The sequence below is a fragment of the Malania oleifera genome, chromosome 11, assembly GCF_029873635.1.
Source record: "Malania oleifera isolate guangnan ecotype guangnan chromosome 11, ASM2987363v1, whole genome shotgun sequence".
In the NCBI taxonomy this organism is placed as follows: Eukaryota; Viridiplantae; Streptophyta; class Magnoliopsida; order Santalales; family Ximeniaceae; genus Malania; species Malania oleifera.
Window position 1 is genome coordinate 50,506,173 of NC_080427.1, and position 23,192 is coordinate 50,529,364.

General features: G+C 34.1%; 2 protein-coding genes across 2 annotated transcripts; both read right to left on the reverse strand.

Annotated features, from left to right (window-relative positions):
• Window positions 1-5,985: 5,985 nt before the first annotated feature.
• LOC131167521 (uncharacterized) lies at window positions 5,986-8,957 on the reverse strand. Its single transcript, XM_058126326.1, has 2 exons — window positions 8,706-8,957; window positions 5,986-6,399 (listed from the first exon to the last, which is right to left on the reverse strand). The coding sequence occupies exons 1-2, from the start codon at window positions 8,955-8,957 to the stop codon at window positions 5,986-5,988; spliced, it is 666 nt and encodes a 221-aa protein (XP_057982309.1).
• Window positions 8,958-10,453: 1,496 nt separating this feature from the next.
• Window positions 10,454-14,962, reverse strand: LOC131168666 (protein SIEVE ELEMENT OCCLUSION B-like). The gene is made up of 7 exons (XM_058128278.1): window positions 14,647-14,962; window positions 14,218-14,316; window positions 13,508-13,956; window positions 13,248-13,351; window positions 12,979-13,121; window positions 12,386-12,877; window positions 10,454-11,277 (listed from the first exon to the last, which is right to left on the reverse strand). Exons 1-7 carry the CDS (start codon window positions 14,875-14,877, stop codon window positions 10,627-10,629), a joined length of 2,169 nt encoding a protein of 722 aa, XP_057984261.1. The 5' UTR covers window positions 14,878-14,962; the 3' UTR covers window positions 10,454-10,626.
• Window positions 14,963-23,192: the final 8,230 nt, after the last annotated feature.

Genomic DNA, 23,192 nt, shown 5'->3' on the forward strand with positions numbered 1-23,192 from the left:
TACTAGGGTTGTTTTCGTATTATTATTATATGAGATGGATTATGCTATGAAATTCAGTATGTTCTGTCTAGTTATGATTATACATGTTTTTCCCAAAAATGATATATACGGTTTTACTGGATATGCTTATGTATATGATTTTATGTATAACATTGGAATACTCATACTGCTTCAAACTAACATTAGTTTATTTCCCTTACTGAGAGTTTTCTCACCCCAAATTTTCATAAACATTTTAGGAGCCCCTGATAGAAGGGCGGATAAAGCTTCGCTGATATAGTATTATTGATCTGCCCTCTGTGAAGGGTAAGTTTTAGTAGAGAGGTTAGATTTTGTGGGAGATGTCCCTAGGTCTTTCCTTTGGTATGTGTATGTATATATACGTAATGGATATAGTAACTGTGGTATTGTATTAAATGATATTAAGATATGTGCATGGTTTTATGATTTCCAGTTGCTTAGGCTTCCATTTTGTGTTTCTGTTATATCCCTGGTACCTACAGGTTCAAGTTGATTATGGTCTGTCGGATTTATTATATTGGTTATGTTATTATGAAAAAAAAATATATGAAAATTAAGCAGGTCGTTACATATGTCCCCATTACCCATGGGTTCGGGTTGACTATGTTATAGGTGTTTATTATATGGTAAGTTAAACAGGTCGTTACAATAGTATTTATATAGTTTTACAAATATCATGTTTTACAGTTTATTAGTAGAAAATATTGATATGCAGTTTTCAGAAAATATGATTTATAGTATTATTCAGAATGCCATGGCTTCAGAACCATAACACTCAGTTATTCAGTTATTCAATCAAAAATTTAGATTATGCTAATCAATTTAAAGATGTTATGGTTATTTCAAAATCATGGTAAAAGCAGTAACATAATTATATATATCAATACTAAATAGTATAATACCTTGAGGAAATATTCAGTTAGATTCAGACAGCAGAGCACAGTACCATTGCTATTTAAGATCAGAGTGTAATCACATATCTAAGATAGTATGTGGATTCCAACTACTGTGCCAGGAGAGATTGTAGTCTCCTTAGAGAGCTGGGTTGAGGTGGCCGGTTTGACGAGGTAGAGTAGTCACTACAAAAAAACAGGGTATTAGTGAAGGATCAAATCCGTCACTAATACTTATAAATTCGTCACTAATAGTATTAGTGACGAATTTATAAGTATTAATGACGGTTTTAAAATAGTTGCTATATCTACCGTTACTACTAACTTTTAGGGACGAATTCAAAAGTTCGTCACTAATAATGAAGTATTAGTGACGGATTATAGTTGCCACTAAAATCCTAATACCGGCACTATAAATTCTAGATCAGCTCAACTCAAGTTCATCACTAATAGTTGGGTATTAGTAACGAATTTGAATCCTTCACTAATAATCATTAAAATTAAAAAACCTTAATATCAAATTTTTTTAATGAGCAACCACAATAAAAATCTGTAATTACATTTTCGCATACATAACCTGAAACCATAATTACTACAAAATTCGTAAATCATTCAAAATTTTGAATTCAAATACAAATTCAATTAAAATAAAGAAATAACATTTGTTCAGATAACAAAAAAATTTTCAAAATATTCAAAATTCAAATACAAAAATTTTATTTGTTCAAATAACAATAAAAATTACAAAGAAATAATCAAAAGTTGCATCCGATGACTATAGTGCATGTATGCATGGCATCGTGCTGATGTTATAACAACCGCGAACCCTACAAATTAAGAGTCATTAAAAAAAATTAGTATACAAATGAAGAGCTAGCGCTCAGTATAATCAGGAAAAATAATTATATGATATAACAAATTCGCAAAGATTTCATAATCATGCATATTACACAATTTGTATGGTAGTAATATCAATAATGAAAAAAATAATGTCAGTATTTAAAGTTAAACACTGAGTTCACATATTTCTATTGAGTTGCACACTTGAAAGGTAGCCTATAAAGTCGAAGGGATGAAAGGTTCTTATCAGTTCACCTCATTTACTTCAACTGCAATTGTCACCAAAAACATGAATCTGGGAATAAGACACTGAAGCAAAGAGGCTCTAATGATGAGCCTCGGTTAAATATAGGAAATTAATTAACTTTTTTTACTCCCTCACCAATTCCTCAAGTAGAGGAGGTAAGATTGCATAAAATATGCCCTCCCCCTCCCTAGACCCCGAATGGCCTGAGACCCTTGTGTTTTGGGTGTTACAGTTTCTTTTTGTTTAATTATATTTTTCAACCAACATGCAAGTAGCTCTAAATATCAAGAATTGGTATTTCAAAATTTAAAGCTTGTACTGTCAAACATAATAAGAACTTCTTTAGTAGTTCCCTCAGATACTTCATCAACGTCCTAACAGTACTTTTAACAGCTCAACTAAATTCTTTGTCAAACACAAGATGGTAAGGGGCTTGGGAAACCTAGAACACACCAGATAAAATCTAATCCACAAGACCTGTTCAAAAATAAATGTTGTCAAGTGCAACACTTGCATTTTTAATGAAATGACTTTTCGTTTAACTTTCACTCATCCTTTCAAAAATATTTTAACATTCATTTTATCATAATTATCTTTGTACATGATTTTTTTTGGGGAAAAAATTAACGAAATTTCGGCATCATGCAGTTTGTAAATTGGAAATTTTCCCATAAAACTTATACCTGATAGGTTCAAATAAGCCATTTATAATTCAGTTCAAAGCACACGAAAACGTACATCCACTACCAGCATGCAATATACATCAACTGCATCCGCCATGCAGGAGGCATTCTAGACTAGCATGCAATCAGGTAGCAATCAACAAATCACAATATATAATCTATCCATTAAATTAAGAATATAAATAGCAGAGAACAGTGGATAGTATTGAGTTCAGTGTAGTATTGTTATTCATCTAGGTATATGGACATGAATGTTATGAGATGATGAGAGCATTTAATTTATAAAATTATTAAGATGATGCTCCCTCTGAGTTATGTATATATATTCAACTTATGCCTTTTTCTAATTTTCAAATCCTTAGTCAAGTGTTTTTAAGATTTTCAATGATTTAGGCTCAGCAATGACAGCTCTTATCCCTAACAATCTGTTTGGTTTACGGAATGAATTGAAGTAGGGAAAGAATTGGAGTTGGAATGGAATTGCTTTTGGAGTACAATTACTGCGTTTGGTTAGTGACATGGAATGATTGTAGGAACCTTAATTTGGATTTCTTTCCAACATTTAATATTCTTCAATGACTTCAATGATGTGATGAAAAATAAGTTATTTCTTTGCGTTTGTTTCATGCTAAAATTGTAAGAAATAAAAAATGATTAAGGTACAACTAGAATCACACAAATTACTACCAGAGTAAACATAATTAGAGAATATAAGGGGCCATTTTGTATTACTATTAAAAATTATGAGACGAAAAAATAAAAAATAAAAATAGAAACTAAAAATCAAAAGTCGGCAAACCTATTTGGTTAATATTCCTAAACAACTAAAACAAATTAAAAACTTGATTAAAGAAATGTTCATTGGGACCCTTTTTAGCTCTGTTTTTACACCCATCACAACGCACTTCATTTCCCCCTGAACACTTCAAGTTAGCTAACTCCCTTGGGACCCTTTTTAGCTCTATTTTTACACCCATCACAATGCACTTCATTTCCCCCAAGATCACAAAACTTAAAATCCAATTTATCCATGAGATCTTGAACATCTAAATCCTTCCTTGAAATCTCATCCACTAGTGTTGGTAAAATATTGTTCATGTGCTACATCTCATTAATCAAATAATCATTTTTAGGTATAGCGACCCCATCTAATCCTTCAAAAGGGGATGGAAAGCTTCTTCTTGAAATTTAAATAAATGGATGGTTAAAAAGTATAATGGGACTTGCATATTTAAGAGGTGATGTAGAGTATTTCAAAATCTAGGAGTTATAATTTTTAACTTTTATCTCTTTAGCTTTCTTATTTAATGATACTTTTTACATAATCAAATTTAGCAAATTTTGATTCTGTGATGCCTGCATTGTTGAGTTTAATCCAAATACAGGCTTTGCCTTCATCATACAATTATTAAGTTTAAGATTTTAGGTAGAGTAAGTTCTAATGTAACCAAGAATGTCATTTTCTGTAATTGTCCATAAAATTCCTAAAATTCATGATGTTAGTGAATTTACTCCCCATCCACAGGCATTTCTGAGGTCAAATATTAAAGTGTTTACATGGACATAATATTTCAAGAAAACATAAATACCAATATGTGTACTAAGTTTTATCTAGAATAACTTTCATAAATATAAATACCAATATGCGTACTAGGATTTATCTACAACAACTTTCATTAGAAAAAAAAATTCTGATAATCCTAAGATAATTGATCATGAATTTCGTTACTATACTTGTACTCTATACCCTTTTTATTTTGATTTTTATGAGTCTATGTATCTTAAGCGTTTACTTTTTTTCTTTTTGAAATGTTTACAAACAAGCATACAGGAGCCAATCAAAATCAATGGTACACAAAGTGGTGAATATAAAATTGTCCAGTGGGATAGAAGATTTGGATTCAAAAATCTAGACAAAGATTATTTTCAGTTTCTAATCACATTGGAGTTTATTCATCTCCACAAACTTCAGCTGCTGCAACCATTGTAATATTTTGCACACTTTTCTTGTTTAACTTTATAAACTTTGTGTGAGGACACAATGTCCATCTAGTTGTCCTAAATTAATTAGAATACTTGACTCTTACCAAAGTACAAACAAAGTTTAAAATTTAGGGAAAAAAAATAGTAGCATGGCCTTCTACTCATGAACATAAACTGACAATAGTTACTAAGCAATTTATATTAGTATGAAGTTGTATTTTGTGTGATTCATTGTGTTAGAATACACTGTAGGTCAATCCATGTTCAAGTGAAAGTATTAATTAATTTGCATGCAGAAATATATCAAAGTTTTCATGAAATTGAAGAGAAGACCAACTCCCAAAGGTTTAGATTTTTTCTTCTGCATCTGGCAATCATATTGCCTTTCATGCTACTCTAATTAACTAGATCAAACTCCAATTGAAATTCTAATCAATCACAATTGAACAAAGCCTTTAGCCAGTTTTGGATTCTATTCTATGGTCTGATGAATGGCGACATTTCAAATCTATCAAATTGTGCATCATTTTATGCATGAAGTACAATCCGTGGAAGATTATAGCCCTGTTCTTCTTCTCAACTTGGTGGACTATATGTAATCACAATATGAGGGAATAAGGAAACCATTCAATTGCAAATAGTTCATGAACTTTGTACAAATAGGTAATTAATCAGAACGAGAAGCCCACATGACATTCAAGATTGGTTTTTTCCCTAAGAGAGGGAATGAATTCCCCAAAAGGGGTTCGACAATTCCACACTTTTCCAAATAACAAGTGATTTATGTTTTAAAATTCTAATTACAGCTTTCTAGGTCCATTCCAACAAGACAAAAATATCATAGCAGCGTAAAGAAAATAATGGTCGAACCAGAATGGGGCATTTCAATTCTTCCAAAAATCAAGTCCATTTCCATTTACCCATTTCATTTTCCCAAATTCCAGAACGAAGAATCCAATCGATAGCATTGTTCAAACAAATTTCTATTATTTTAGGGCACTATAATGCAAATTCAAAGCAAACATCATCCGTAGAAAGTAAACAAGTAGAACTAATTGGTACCTGCAAGAAAGCGAATTGAATCCGCAAGAAAAGGAAAATGTTTAATCAACAACTCCTTCATGTTCCTGACATCATGAACAGGTCCCTGGAGCTTATACTTCGTCTTGTGCTCGTAACTCACGCCGCAAAGAAGTGCTCGCTTCATTCCCCCACCCCCCACCCCCCCCCCCCAAACAAAAATGGAAGAACAACTAGAAAGAAATTCTAGATTACAAGCATTTCCCAAGCGGTACTGCCCTAATTTTTCGATTTGAGTTTAGGTAGTATCCCAAGGTTTGAGTTCGGGGACTGCGACGACCATACCTTGGAGGTCACAGTTGAGGACAACCTGACAACCGAGCCTGGAATGCTTGTTGAGAACTCTAGACCTAGAATTCCTCTTGAGCATGTACTGCTCGTCGTAGGAAGGAGGAGGGAGCTTTTCGAGCCACTCTTGGGCAATGCTGACCTCGCACTCGGCGGAGCAAGCATCAATGTCCTCCAGGCAGTGTGAAGCAGGGTCAATGAGGTTATGGTTAGACAAAGCTCGCAGAAGGGTGTGCCCTGCCAGCCCTAACACCTCCCGCTTTTGCCCATCGGGGTCAATCGCGAATAGATTCACGATGCGATCGGCGACCTTCTTGGAGCTGGAGGTGGAGGATGGCGATGAAGAGGAACTGGAGAGTATGGACTTGGAGTAGAGATACAGGGGAGGAGATCAGTGGAATCAAGAGGTTCGCCTTCGACGCCATTTTTGTTATAGGTTAAGGGAGGGAACAAAAGAGAGGGCAACTCTTATTAAAATTAAAAAATTTTAATTTTTTTAAAAAGGGGAATTATTAGTGACGGCTCCCAAATCCGTCACTAATAAATGAGCAATAGTGTCGAATTTATAAATTCATCACTAATAATTTTATATTTTTTTTCCTATTTTAAAAAAGGGAAGTATTAGGGACGGATCCCAAATCCATCACTAATAAGGGGTCAATAGTGACGAATTTCTAAATTCATCATTAATACTCTCAATTAAAAATTTTTAATTTTTTTAAAAAGGAAATTATTAGTGACGGTTCCCAAATCCGTCACTAATAATGGGCAATAATGATGAATTTCTATATTCGTTACTAATACTCTGAACTAAAAAATTTTAATTTTTTTAAAAAATGAAATTATTAGTGACGGTTCCCAAATCCGTCATTAATAACGGGCAATAGTGACAAATTTCTATATTCGTTACTAATACTATGAACTAAAAATGTTTAATTTTTTTTAAAAAGGGAATTATTAGTGACGGTTCCCAAATCCGTCACTAATAATGGGGCAATAGTGACGAATTTCTAAATTCGTCACTAATACTCTGAACTAAAAATTTTTAATTTTTTTTTAAAAATGAATTATTAGTGACGGTTCTCAAATCCGTCACTACTAATAAGGCAATAGTGATGAATATACAAATTCGTCACTAATACTCTAAACTAAAAAATTTTACTTTTTTTTAAATAATAGTAGTGACGGTTATTTAATTATCACTAATGTTTATCTTTTAGTGACGGATTTAATTCGTCACTAATAGCATAAAAATCGTTGCTAATATTATTTCAAAATAATTTTTGCACGAAAAATATTTTCGCGCGATATTTTTCGATTTTAGTGACGAAACTATTAGTGACAGATTCAATTTCATCATTAATAGTGTCGTATTAGTAACGATTACTAAAACCATCACTAATACCCTACTATTAATGACGAATTTGAATCTTTCACTAATAATTTCGTCACTAAAAACCAATTTTTTTGTAGTGAGTATCGTGCCCGGAGAGACTAAAGTGGGCCAGATTGTTAATTGTTAGAGTTTTAGATTGACATACCTGGTAGGCCAACTAGAGTTAAGTCCCACCTAGAGGCCGCACAACCCTGTCGTAAGGTGTTAAATCATGACATTCAATTCCTAGAGTATTATCACAACTATTTCTATAAATACAGATTTACAGTACAGCAGCATATTTATTATAATATTAGAATTCTATGTAACTAGAAAACTCAGATATATAGTTGTATTTTAAACTATAATAAATGTAATATGTACGGTATACTAGTCTATCAGTATTACAGTTTCAGTATTATATCAATATATTAAATGTATAACTCAGTTGTCATACACTAGTGATAGCATATTTCCTCTTACTGAGCATTGTCTCATCCCAATGACTTAATATTTTTCAGGTGATCCAATTAGGCGAGCAGATCAGGCTTGCGGGTAGAGAAGTTCTTGTGCTGCCTTTTTTGGGAGGTAAGTGTTTCCTGGGTGTTGGTTGTTTGGGGTAGATCCCAGGATTTTTGATTGATGTCACTGGGTATTTTGTGATATATATCTTGGGACTTTTTAGATTTCTAATATTGTAAATATAGTTTACAGTTTTATGTTTATTGCTGCTTAGAAATGTAATATGATCAGAATTTTCTCAGTGCTCCCTTGGGGCCTTAGATGTTTTTAGCAGATAATACAGAGAGATTTGCTATATATTTTATATATTAAGAGGAAAAATAAAAGTAGAAAAAAGCATGTCGTTACAGTGACTGAGTTTTATTATTACTCTATCCGCTATAAGACTTGCCTCTCCCACGATCCTGATTACCCTTCGCCATGAGCCCTTCACTTTGTGAACTCTCATTGCTGGCCTTCTTCCTCTGATAGAACCCTAACAATGCACTTGTGATATCCTCCAACTCCAGGATTTCTTTCCCTTATGTCAGAGTTGTAACTAGATTCTTATACGTAGGAGACATAGGTAGGGAATTAAGCAGCATCAACGCCTGGTCTTTTTCCTCAAACTTCACATCAACTTGCTTCAGATCACTAATGATCTGATTAAATATGTTGATGTGCTAAGTCAGGTCCGAACCCTCTACCATCTTAAGCCAATATAGTTTTTACTTAAGATACAATTTGTTCGTCAATGACTTGGACATGTACCAGCTCTCCAATTTCAGCCAAACCGCTACCGGTGATTCCTCATCCATGACGTGATACATTATGTCATTAGCCAGACAATGCCTGATAATAGACACATCATTTGCTTCTAACTCCTTCCAACTCGTGTCATTCATGCCTTCTGGCTTCTTTCCGTATAGTGCTTTCACGATACCTTGCTGCATTAACAAATCCTTAATCCTCCTCTGCCAAAGTTTGAAATTTCCCGTTCCATTGAACTTATTAATATTGAACTTCACCGAAAAGATCTCAGCCATTGCAACCGATAGCTCTGATACCAATTGTTGAAATTGGCACTCTGATACCAATTGTTGATGCGAATGTGCAACAGAAGACCTCGTAAACTTGAATCAATCCAGAACAAGTAATGCAAGCACTCAACAATGAACAATACAGAAATTAACAATCAACTACAATGAATAAAGGAAAGCAAAAAAAAAAAAAATCAAAGATACAAGAATTTATGTGGTTCGGCAATTTGCCTACATCCACAAGAGCAAGCGGTTGTTTTTCACTGTCTCATCTGAAGCTTACATCAAGGGTTACAAAATATAGTATATATATGAACACTATGTGTACAGAAGACTTAGACTACATCTAAAACACTTTTGTGGCATCTCCCGGAGGAAAATCCTCCAAAATCTCTCAATTTACTGATCTCCGATTCAAATTTTTGTGACTTGTGCTGAATGAAACCATTGACAGTTTAAAGCTGAGAGCTATTTTCCTTGTAGACTGAATTCTAAAACTATCAACGATTTCAGTCCAACCGTCGACAGTTATCCTCCTGCAACCTTCTCTCTTGTTCTTTGCTTCACGATGTTTTCCCGGTGCATGCGTTCCACTCAATATAAGATACATCTCCAACATATTCTAATTATAATTAGTTGTTATTATTTTTATAATCATAAGAACAATTAATGTTAATATTATTCGTTGTTATTTTTGTTTGATTGTTATTTTTTTAATTATTTTTCGTAATGGTGATTATTATTAGTGTAGTTATTTTTTAAAAAATTTGTGTTATTACTATTTTTTTAATAACTATTATCCTTAAAATAATAATTATTATGATTTTTTGCCTTTTTATTATTATTGTTCTTGTTGTTATTATTATTATTTCACAATAATAAGTATTATTTTTATTGTAATTATTATTAGTTTTTGTTATTTTTCATAATTTTATAACATATTATCCTTAAAATAATAATTTTTATTATTTTGGCCTTTGTTATTATTAATATTTTTCTTTATTATTATTTTCATAATAATAAATATTATTATTATTGCAATTATTATTAGTTGTTATTATTTTTATTATAATAGTACTAATAATTAGTATTATTAGTATTTGTTGTTGTTTTTAGAATATTTTTAGTTATAAAATGAATATGATTTCATGGAATAAAATTGATTTTAGTCTATATGAATTGAAATCACGATTTCTCCATTTACAAGATCATTCCTTAAATTTGATTTTATTTTAGGTCTGATTTCACGAATCAAACTAGGGTTACTCCTAATTAAGTTAACAAAATATTATCTTGGTAAAAGGTGTTATGTAACCTTTACTCTTTCTCATTATCTTATTAATTTATGAGTTCCAAACTTATCTTTCACTGTAAAGTGTTTTGCATTCCCATGTTTAAGAGAGAGATTTCTTTACGCATCAAATAACATATAACTAAAAACTTCATTTTAACTACAAACATCATCTCAAACATTGGCTATTTCCCAAATCAAACAACAGGAATTCGAAACTCAAATTTTATTGCGATAAATGAAACACCGACATTCCAAAACGAAGTGCACCTCTGCAACCCACCCCCTCCAAAACAAAGAAAACCCACGACAAAGACATATCAAGGACCCATATTCATGGTAGTAGAACTGCAGCAGAACAGAGCATATGGCGGTTCAAGGGCTTTAATTAGTAGAGTATAATGCGCCCAGAGCAGGCTCATCATGGCAGCAGAGGAAGGTGACGTACTTCTCCATGAGCCGGACGCACTCCGGGCACTTCATGATCTCCGGAATCCTCCCGGCGATGCTCGGGAACTCGAATCGGCAGCAGGGCATTGCCGCCCCATGCAGCTTCCTGTGGTGATCGGTAATGGCCGCGTTGAATCCCACCACCGGAACCTGCTCCTTCCACAAATCGTACTCCACCACCGTCCCCAGAATGGTGCCGTGCTGCCCGTTGATCAGCACCGTCGAGCCGCTGGCCAGCACCGCCCAACCCCCCGCCTTGTCGAAGCTCAGGAGCTTCTTGATTTCCTGTGTCACAATATCGTGCTCGTCGGCCTTCCCTTGCTGGATCTTGGAGAACAGCATGCTCTCCAGCCTGGTCCAGAAAAACCAGATCATCGCCGGCTCCTGCCAACTGCTGCTCAGCTTCTCCGCCGCGACGGCCTCCGCCACCCGTCGCACTTGTTCCTTCTTCCCGCTCCTCCCCATGTACACCATCTCCAGTGGAATACGCGCCTCCTGCGCCATTGCCCGCGCTGCCGTCGTGAAATTTCGGATCCACCCCATGTTGTCTCCTCCGTACAAGAATATGTACTTTCCTTCTCTAATCTGAAACAAGAAGAAGATCACAATCAATGCAAAATGTTTGAAATTTTTGGTAAATTTCTGCGTTTTGTGAGACGGAAAACCAGTTCAGGCAGCAGAAAAGCGAATGGAAAAGAAATTAATATTGTGGCCCAATGTGGTCCGCCCCAAGTATTCAAAAATTTTGATTAATTTTCTTTGTTTATAAATAATAAATTTATACCCTGTTTGTAGATGGAAAGGATTCAAATTTCAGCAATGGCTATAAGTGGAAATTTCTTTTTCTTTTGTTTGGTTAGAAAACTAGAGAAGTTAATAAGTAGGAAATGTATGTGTTGTTTTGTTTCGTTTTATTTCTTTTTGTTTGTAGATTGTTTACTGTAATCACGGTTTTTTTCGGCCATAAGTAAGAGGTTTTCTAATAAAGAAATGATGTGTCGTCCTCTTTAAAAAAAAAGTAGGAAATGAATGGAAATAGATGTTAATTTTCAATCTTAATCACTTAGTTAACGTCAGGGTATTGCATCAATATAGGTAAGACAATAGTGCAATTGATTTTCTTACTAAAAAGGGAGAAATGGAAAATAATGTAATTTACGAAAAACAACACATTCTACCACGTTATCTGAAAAGTATTTTTTGAATGGATAGGTGTGGTCTCATTTCCGGTAGTTCAAATTTAGAATTTCGTTTGGTGTATTTTGTTTTGATTTTGATTGTATTTATGTTTTTTATTGTCTTTGTTAGGTATGTTTAGATTTGTTATCTTAGTTTTGATTGGTTGATGGTGTTGGTTTTTTTTTTTTAGGGTTTTCTCTATACTCTCTCTTTTGTTTTATCTTGTAACTACTATTCTTCTGCCAAAAGTAAGGGTGTCCCTTTTTACCAAAAAAAAAAAAAAAAGTTTGGAGGAGAGAAATATTGTGTTAAAGAAATTAATATGGCAGCACTTTCATTTTCTATGCCCCCTACTTAACCAAACAGAGAAGGGAAAAGTAAGCCCATTTCTTCCCTCCATTTTCTTATCCCTCTACCTGTACCTTTCCCTCCACCTTTTCTTTCTCGCTTACCAAACACAATATAACGTATATTTAGTTGAACTAAAAAGTAAAAACATAGAAGATGAAATTACCCAATTAATAATGGTGGGGTCAATGCCATTCACCAGCAGCTCAAGCCTCCAAGTCTCATCTCTCCAGAGAGCTTCCTCTTTCATGCTAGTGAAAGGGAATGCGCTGCTTCCCCATATCCACATCATGTGTAAGGCATTGGGGCTGACCACCCTCGCCTGGGGGTCTAGCACCACCAGGATGGGCTTGTTCCTGAACTGCCACACATCTTTGACAAATCTGATCACTGCCTTCTCCACCATCGAAGGGTGGTGCACTGTGTACCATGGCATATTTGTCTGCAAGTCCTCGAAGTGTTGCTGCATGGGGTCGGTCCAGGTGACCGAGTGGTCCACGATTGGGATCCATACAACCTCGTATTGGCTCTCAAACCTCGAGGCGTGCTGGCGGGACTCGTTGTATATCTGTTCTAGGATCGATAGCTCGTCCTGGGAAATGTCGAGGCCCGATATCAGCAACAACACATTCTTCCTCCTTAGAACTTCAATGTTAACCTGTTTTTGCCACAATTGAGATTATGAATATTTAAAACTTTATACTGCTTTAACACTATATGTATTTGGTAGCTAGTAATTCATGTGTTTAAAATGCAAACCCTTTTCTTTGTGGAACCATCGAAGAGTGGCTGCAGGTCATCCTTGGCATAAATCAATGCCCTGAGAACCTTCATGTTGTCAATGTGGCTCATAGCAAATAGTTTCCGAAGCAGCTCATAAGCTTCAATGTCCCTTCTTTCCTCTGCATCAAACAACGTACCTAAGCATCATTAATTCATGCTTATCTTCATTTGAAAAACCTAATGTTCTTCAAATTTTACATGTTTCCCTATTATAATTAAACTGGGTATATATGTAACTGTTCAACCTATCAACTGGTAGCATGTAGCCAGCAACTCCTTAAGACGTTGGTGTATGCTGTTGATCTTGTGAGTCAAAGTGGAGAGGTCCCATGTCTCTGCAGTCACATACCTGAAAAGCAAGAAAAAGAAAAATCATATTAATGATGGATTTCAATTGACTTCCTTTAATAGCAAACATTCTATTTATGACTCCGTAAGAGATCGAACCATTCATCCTTGACAACTCGGCCCAAATAGCGCCAAAAAGGAAAAAAAAAAAACGTACTCATGTCCCAAGCTTGTGAGGCTGGTAATCTGTGAAGCGCAAACCAGAATAGCTCTAATGGTCCAATAGACAGCAGTTGGGAGACTGGACTTGAAGGTAACCAGAGCTGGCAAATCTTGTGAAATGTACATGGAGGGAAGCTCCTTGAACTCCACCAGGCACTTGGTCAAAGCCAGCATCACCGCAATGAGGTTGCTGAGCGAGTCGAACCGGGGTTTCAACATCCCCGAGTGCTCCATTATGGCAGGTAGTTTCTTAAGGATTGCCATGGATTTGGCAAGGGAGTTGGAAGTGTAGATTTGAGCTAGCAGCCAGAATTCTCCATAGTTCAGTGCAAATGCCGCCATGCTTAGCACCAACTTAGCATCCCATCCGTAATTAGTCAACAAGTGAAGCACCATGAGCGTAGTCCCGTGCACATCTGTCCCTCCCATGCACCTACATGCTATCTGTGCACATACCATCAACGCAAAAAAGATTATACATGGACAGTCAAAATGGTATTCGAACATCATCGTGTCTTAAAAGAGTCATCGCACTTAATGAAAAATGTTTGATGTCCCATCTTGAGTATACAGTATCTCAGCTCGACCCATGTGAGATGGGACCCATATATATCTAAGTACCTGGTCGAGATACTATTCAATTAAAATAAAGGGGCTAAGATATATATATAATATATATATAGATTTCGAATAATATGTATCGACCTCGCAGGCAACTCGATCAATGGTCGCCGAGAGTGTTTCGGGGATATTGGTGACTAATCCCGCTTGTGGTGTCTTCTCCTCTGCGATTTCTCCATGTGCCTGCAAAGTGCCATTCATACACGCAAAGAATGGATAATTAGACAATTAAATAAAATAAAAAATACTTTAAACATAGCAAAAGTCTATTCTATAATTTGAAAATACCTAAACATAAGAAAAGTCTATTTTATTATTTCTCATACAGAATGGGAAAATTATGAAATGGGCCAACCTTTTATATGACTGTTTATCTTATGTTTAAGTTCTCATAAGATAGTGCGGGTCGCTCAAACTTTTTGCTTAATTTAATTCTTAGAAAAAAACTCATTTCAAGCAAAAAGAATGAGACCCGTTACAATATACACGATATGGGTGCAATATGTTTCGTACCGGTACGACGCTCCCAATGGTGGCGGCGGGGGTAGAGTGACGAAGTATGTCCTCGACAATTTGGAGAAGAGGGCGGATATCGACCTCCCGGCCGTCGGGAGAATGGGTTTCCTCGATCTGTTTGGTGACGACATTGTCGTCGGACATCATGAACATGCTTCCACCGACGTTGGCCTTGGAGGCGGAGTACGGCTGCATCTGACCGGATGATGTGAACATGCCGCCAGCCATGACTAAATAGCGAGCTAGGCTTGAAGGAGAGAGAACAAAGGAATGGAGACAAATGGCTAAGTTAATTTGTGAGAGTAGTGAGTTTTGCAATGGGTGCATGCAGCCCCTTGTGGGTTTTATAGGCAGAGTCAACAGAAGAGGAATGGAGTGAAGGTGAATCCATTCCTTGCTTCCGATGAAATTCAAAAGCTTCCAAATCAACAAATGCATAAAGAGAGAGAGAGAGCCCCCACTGCCTTTGCCTTTTGTGGTCATCACCCTTCTTAATTGGGTGCATCACTGCTGCAATGTCGTGGTTCATGCAATCATGCATTGCATCCTTGATGCTCTTTGCCTGCTGACCGTACGGTCTCCAATGATGACAAAAAATCTTAAAGGAAAATTTTAAAGACAATCTGATGTGTCCAGATTTGGTTCCTAGTTAATTAATTAATTAATTAACTTATTTTAATTACCCTTGATTAAAGGTCTTTAATCAAGGGTAGAAGTCTACAAGATTAAATCTGGTAATCAATTCCCATATATATGAACCGTTTAAAAAAAATTTCTATATATATGATCTTAATTAAGATGAAGGGTGTATCATGCCAATCCTACTATCTAGTTGTTCTTAAGAAATCTCCTATATTAAAACTTTCATGTTACAACATGTTTAATTTGCGAAATATTGAAACAGGGCGTAAAACCAAAATGAAAATTTCAACGAAAAGTATCGTGAGATCAAGTGTTAAAATTTAATTTCATTTGTTTCGATTTTATTCCATTCCTATGTATAGTGCAGCTGAATCAAATTTTTCTATTTAAATCTAAAAAAGAACGACTCTTATTGTGCATTCAAGTCACTTCTTTAAGCTGTAAAGTATTCATCCTCTTAATTATTGTTGATTATACCTAGAAATTTGCTATGTGAAAGAAGAGAATGTGTTATTTTTAATATTGTGTACTGTGAAACTTGTGAATCTCCTTTTCTCTACAGCGCTGTTCTCCCCACCAGCTGGCCCATTTCCGTTAGTGATTGTTTATGCCTTTTCTCCTCCATGCTCTTCTTAGGAATCTTTAGGTTAGGCCACCTAAGTGTCAAATAATTGATTTTTTTTTTTTTGTTTTGTGAATATGGGAAATTTTAATCCAAAAAGATGCCTATGAATTGAAAATTATACATAAATTTAAGGATTTAATTGATTGTATAAAACATGACGTGATTAGTTAGTTTTAACCAAATAATATTTTTTCAATTTTTTTGGTAATTTTTTTCTGTAGATCCATCTTGTTATGACTAAGCACATAGAGTGGAGTCCATTTTTTTCTAATCTTTTTTCAATATTAGAATTCAAGACTTTCAAATATATCCCAATCTCGAACTGTTAATTGGTCTATTGAGTTATGCTTTATATTCAAAAAGGTTTGCTCGTTAATTTAAAGCCTATTACAAATGGGAGATTTCATGCTAAGTGTCATTATATTGTTATATGACGGTATTTTGAGGATTTTCATAGGGTCACTCGAAATTAGGAATAGCTTCCCAAGAGGGGAGGTGAATTGACTTTTAAAAATTTCTTTTAATTCCTTTTTAGAATTCTTAATATTAGCTACTTATTCTCCTCTGTATCTTTTATAAAGAATGGGTTGTCACAGTTCATCTGCAAGAATACACCTCCAACGATTCAAACAGATTTCTCTCCAACAATTTTCTTTGTTTCACAAACTAATTTTCAGTTGTATTTGTTCAAACAAATTCAGTTGTATTTTTTTTATATATTCTTTATGTTTTTATTTCTGCCATTGTATTATATAAACAGCATTGTAAAATTCAGTTGAATATGACAAGAAGAATTATTCTCTTCTTTCTTTATATGGTATCAGAGCATAAGCTGCGATTTTCTTTGGAGTCTTTGTTTTCAGGGCTTCCACAAATTCTTCCACATTTACAAATTCACCTGCCATAGATGATTTCACAAATCCATATTATCTGCATCATGGAGATAATCCTGGAATCTCTCTTGTAACTTCACCTCTTACAGAAGCAAATTATCATACATGGAGTCGCTCCATGATCACTTCTCTCCATGCCAAGAACAAACTTTCATTCATCGATGGATGTCTTCTGCAACCTGATGTAAATTATCCTCGTAGATCTGCTTGGAGACGCTGTAATTCCATGGTTGTTGCATGGATTACAAATTCATTATCTAAAGACATTGTATCCAGTGTCTTATTCTCTGATAATGCAAGAAACATTTGGCTGGATCTGCAACAGTGTTTTTCAAGAAGTAGTGCACCACGGGTTTATCAATTGAAGAAATCAATATCAGATCTTTCCCAAGGACAATTATCCATTACTCAATACTACAGTCAATTGAAAACTCTATGGGACGAGCTTCAAAGTTATCGGCCAGCTCCATGTTGTTCTTGTTCTCCGTCATGTACATGTGGAGCACTTCAGAAAATTTTTTATCGTGAGCAATTTGATTACACTATTCAATTTCTCATGGAATTAAACGATTCTTTTTCAGCAATACGGGGACAATTGTTAATGATGGATCCTCTTCCCACCATTAACAAGGCATTTTCTCTTCTTCTTCAAGATGAAGGACAACGGCAGCTTACATCTGTTTCAACTCCAATTTTTGATTCTGCTGCTATGATTACAGCTTCTTCACCATCATCAAATATTTCTAAGTCTTTTAAGAAAGACAGACATGTGTGCTCTCATTGTGGAATTTCAGGCCATACAGTTGATAAATGTTACAGAATTCATGGTTTTCCACCTGGTTTTAAATTCACGAAATCCAAAAGATTGTATCTTCTGCAAATCAAGTCACTTCAGAAGTTCATACTTTACCTTTTACTCAAGAACATGGTAATCAATTGTTGGCTCTACTTCATCCTTCACCTCCATCATCTTCAGGTCCCGTTGCATCAACAATTTCCAATGGTAGTTCTTCTTTACCTTCAATGTCTATGACAGGTATATCTTCTAATAGTTCTTCTTTTTTATCTTCTTCCACTTCCTGGATTATAGATACGGGTGCCACTGATCATATGGTTGGTGATATTTCTCTGTTAACTACAATAACTTCTTCAGTTTAGTCTTTTGTTAATCTACCAAATGGTACCCATGTTCCTGTTGTCGCGACGTCCCGGGAGCACGTGTGCCCCGGGCGGCGAAATAAAAATCAATTTTAATTTTTTCAAGGAAAAATCATGGAATGTCGGAGTCGCCACTAACCTTTAGTGCAGTTAGAACACATGATTACTACCCCATTAGGGGTAGAATCGGTCTACATTACCAGAGTTGGAGTCGAGAGTTCGGTTACGCGAGGGGAAGGTACAAGCACCCCCTACGTGCCCGTTCTTACGAACGGTACCTAATTAATTTGAAATTATCTCTAAGTTAATCTAATAAGTCTTTACATTACTCCTTTTTATGAATTTATAAATACACATGAAAAATAAATAAATAAATAAATATAATATATATATACATATATTCCCTCAGAGCTTAAGGTACGTGATGCCCGAAGGCTCATACCCCCCACAATAAAATCATAGGGATAATATACACACGAAAATAAATAATACTATAAAATAATAAAAATAAATATCAACACTACTACATAAATAATAATTTTACAACAATTATATAACACGCGCTCACAACGCATAATCATAATAACATTGCCTTAATAGTAATATAATCCTAGCTTAACAATAATAACACATCAATAATATAATGGTAGTAATAATACCCTAGTAATTCAATACATAATAATAATAATAATAATAATAATAATAATAATAATAATAATAACAACAACTATATGCCATGTATACTACATACTGATAAATCACTGTAATACCTAATAACATATCCTAATAATAAACCAACCTAATAGATAGTAATGATATACACATAATAATAAGAATAATAATGTAACACCTACCGTAATAATACTAAACTTATAACAATAATAATAATAATAATAATGATATATCATACGTAATAATAATAATAATAATAATAATACACTAGCATATAGTAAGATATTAACATCCTATAATAATACTCACTTATGAATAATCAAAACCCCAAATTTAACTCTCAATATATGCACATATGGAAACAATTAATCCCTAAAATAAATATACGATATATACAATAATCATTATGGAAATAATTGAAACCTTACCATTAATATACAATAACAATGTGGAAACAAATTAAACCCTATAATATACATGCAATATATACAATAATAGAAACTATTACACAAGCAATATTATGGGAAGCAATTTAAACCCTAGAATTAACAAATAACACACGCGACAATAATTATGGAAATAATTTTGAAACCTTACCATTAATATATCATGACAATATAAGGGACCAATCGAACCCTAAATAAAGCATATGATGAACAAAACCCTAAATATACCATTAAAACCTTAAATACAACACGTACTAGTTTAAACCCTAAATACACAATATATACTAAAGTAAATAACATAGCACAATCAATAACATAGTTAATTAAATGCTACAACAAACAATGTATTAATATACACACAATGAATATTACCACATTTAGATACAAGGCAATAGACTACTTACCACTGCAAATAAAAGACACCCTACAACAATGGGAACAAATCAATTAATATTTACAATAAAAAATATAGACATGGGTATTAAATATGAAAACAATTAAAAATATGGACATGGGTATATATATATATATATTATCTACAAGATAACCATAATAAGGGTAATTCATAACAATAAATAACAATTATTAAGGAAAAAAAACTACCATGCAATATAAGTGTAATAATGATAATAATAATGCTACACATAACAATAATAATAGTAACATACAAACAATAATATCTATAACTGTTGATAATACAATGAAAATAATGTAAATAATAAAAAGAACAAACCTGGATTGCACAAATAATACACTCCTAAATACTAAACAATAATAATCAAAATCCCCAAATACCATATAAACAATAGACAGGATAAATATCCTACATAAATAAAAAATTCTAAATAATATCTAAACAATAAACACACTAATATGAACAGCCTAAATAATTTGTAACAATAATAAAAAAAACTAAAATAATACACTGTTTACATGATAATATTAAAGTAATGAATCATACATATCTATGAATTATATAATATTAACAGACCATTCTTACATATATATATATATACATACATATATATATATATATATGTACATATAAACATGAAACAATACATACCTATGCGACGATATGAGAAGCTGGTGTGGAGAGGGGCATCAGCAGCAGTTGCAGAAGTCCGTGGTGGCCGGAGATGGTGTTGCAGAGGAAGGTCGCCGGTGCTGCTCGTGTCGGTGGGTTGTCACAGTGGTGTTGCTGAGACTGGAGGAGGCGAACGGTGGTCGGGGTCTTGTTGCCGGAGCCGAAGGAGCCGTGGCTAGGTGGCCGGAGGAGCGTGGAGCAGAGGACGTCTTCAGCTGTAATTGAAAGATGGCTAGTGCTATGGTGGTTCTCGGCTGCTGGTATGGAGAGCTTGGGTCGGGTTAGCTGCTCGGACGGAGCTGCTGGGAGCTGCTGGTACTCGGGCTGGCTGGTGGTCCTCGGGTCTGGTTTGGACGGAGCTGCTGGGCGCTGCTGGTACTCGGGCTGGCTGGTGGTCCTCGGGTCTGGTTTGGGATGATGGCTGGGTGATCTGTCGATGTTGCAGAGGGAGGCCTCGGGTGTTGCTGGAATGACGACGTGAGGGTTGCTGGCCAGAGTAGCTGGTGTAGTGTGGCTCGGTTGTGGGTGTGAGAGGGGGGCCTGCTGGTGTTTGGGAAGTGAGGGGGAGTGACTGATGAGTGGTGGTTGGGTGTGCGTGAGAGAGAGGGAAAGAAAATAGGCTTAGGGTTTTTTTTTTTGGCTTCTTTTTGGTCTCCGGCTGCGCTGCGCTGCGCCCCCCCCCCCCCCCCCCCCCCCCCCCCCCTTTTCCTTGGCCCCTTGGCCTCTCTTTTATAAAAGAATTTTTTTGAAAACCCTAAAAACAAACTTCCTTTTTTGATTTTATTTTTCTTTTTCTCTTTTTTTTTTTTATTTTTATTCTTATGGTAATAATGAAAATGGAAATAGTAATAATAATAATTATTATAGTAATAATATAAGGATAATAAGGTAATAATAATAATAATAATAATAATAATACTAATAGTAAATAATAAATAATTATAGTAAAAAATAAAAATGAAGATACTATCGATAAAATAATAATAATAATAATAATAATATTAATAAAAATAAAGTAATAATACTGATATTAAAAGTAATAAATAATAATAATAATAATAATGATAACATTACCAAAAATAATAAAAATAATAATAGCCAAAATAAGATACTAAAGCTAATAATAATAATAATAAAATAATAATAATAATAATAATAATAATATATCAAAAACAATAAAATAAATGAAAAATAATTATAGTAAAGTAAAAATAAAATAAAGATAATAAAAGTACTAGTAATAATGACAAAAATGAAAAATAATAATAATAATGATAATAAAAATACTAGCAAAATAACAGTAAAGTACTAATAATATAGGAAAATAATAATAATAATAATAATAATAATAATAATAATAATAATAATAATAATAATAATGAAAAAAATAAGAGGGGACCCCGTGTTCTATTTGGTTAGGGCAAAAATAGGGTGTCTATAGTTGTAACTCATACAGGAACTGTCTCACTGTCATCATCTCTTATTCTACATGATGTTCTCTATATTCCTTCATTCAATTTCAATCTTATTTCTACTAGCAAATTATCATCGTCTTTGACTTGTTGTTTAATTTTTTCTTCTTCTTTCTGTTATATTCAGGACCTGAAGTTGTGGAGGATGATTGGACTGGGCCAACTATTTAATGGCCTCTATTACTTGCTTCCTTTCTCAAATAAAGTTCATTCTTATTCATCAAATGTTAATTCCTTTTCTTCAAATAATGTACATCAATCGTTTGATCGATGGCATCAACGATTAGGACATATTTCTTTTCAACGATTACATATGTTACATCATTGTATTTCTTTTTCTCCATCAAGTAATCATAAACCTTGTAATATTTGTCCACTTGCTAAACAACACAAATTATCTTTTCCACTTAGTAAATCTGTTTCAACTTTTAATTTTCAGTTAATTCATGCTAATATTGGGGGTCCTTTTGCAACTACTTCATTACAAGGCTTTCGTTATTTTTTATCCATTGTTGATGATTTTTCAAGATGCACATGGATATATCTCACGAAATCTAAATCTGAAACTCGCCTACTTCTTCAATCTTTTTTTTGCATTCATTCAAAATCAATTTCAGACCATAGTTAAAATTATACGAACTAATAATGGTTCTGAATTCAATATGTCAGACTTTTATAATTCAAATGGGATTATACATCAACGATCTTGTGTTGCAACTCCACAACAAAACTCAGTTGTGGAAAGAAAACATCAGTATTTGCTTAATGTTGCTAGATCCCTTCGTTTTCAAGCTCATTTACCTTTTGTTTTCTGGTCTGACTGTATTTTGGCTACTGCTTATATTATTAATAGAACACCAACTCCTCTTTTGTCAAATAGAACTCCTTATGAAGTTTTATTTGGTAAGTCTCCTTCATACTCTCACATGCGAGTTATTGGTGCATTGTGTTTTGCTTGTACTCTTCCTTTTAATCGTCATAAATTTGATGCTCGTTCTCGTCGTTGTATCTTTCTTGGTTATCCTTTTGGCATCAAAGGATACAAATTATTTGATTTACAAAATCATCAGATTTTTGTTTCTCGAGATGTCATTTTCCATGAAAATGTTTTTCCTTTTGCCACTTATTTTATTTCTTTTAACCAATTTGTGACTTATTTGTTTAATTTGTTAAGTACTCAAGAACTTAGTTTCTTTATTTAATCCTTAACCATACAAACATCCAATCATTCAACCAAACCAATCAACTATAATTAGAAAGCAAACAAACAAGCCAATACACAGCACTTATGTAATATGAAAACTCAAAATGATTGTTTGTTTATATTAGCCAAATTTGAACCAAGCCCTGTAGTGAATGAAAATTTATGCTTGCTGATGTAAAGCCCTATATAGATGAATCCAATCACTCTTTCCAACTTTTTAGAACTCAAATAAACTCTTGGTAAATTTATCTTTGGGATGTTAACCAAATAACGTACTCCCGTATGGTTTTCGCAAGAAATGGTGTAACCAACGTACTCCCTTTCGGTTTCCGCAACCCAAATCA

Bases quoted from the DNA above. Each gene is read 5' to 3' on its own strand.
- LOC131167521 (XM_058126326.1), bottom strand. From the start codon at position 8,957: ATGGCTGAGATCTTTTCGGTGAAGTTCAATATTAATAAGTTCAATGGA. The intron at 6,400-8,705 runs GTTTGGCTGAAA...CTCTACTCCAAG, and splicing joins ATGAGGAATCACCGGTAGCG to TCCATACTCTCCAGTTCCTC.
- LOC131168666 (XM_058128278.1), bottom strand. From the start codon at position 14,877: ATGGCTGGCGGCATGTTCACATCATCCGGTCAGATGCAGCCGTACTCC. The intron at 13,122-13,247 runs GTTGAACAGTTA...TGTTTGATGCAG, and splicing joins TACATGCTACCAGTTGATAG to AGGAAAGAAGGGACATTGAA. The intron at 11,278-12,385 runs GTAATTTCATCT...TTCTTGTTTCAG, and splicing joins ACCCCACCATTATTAATTGG to ATTAGAGAAGGAAAGTACAT.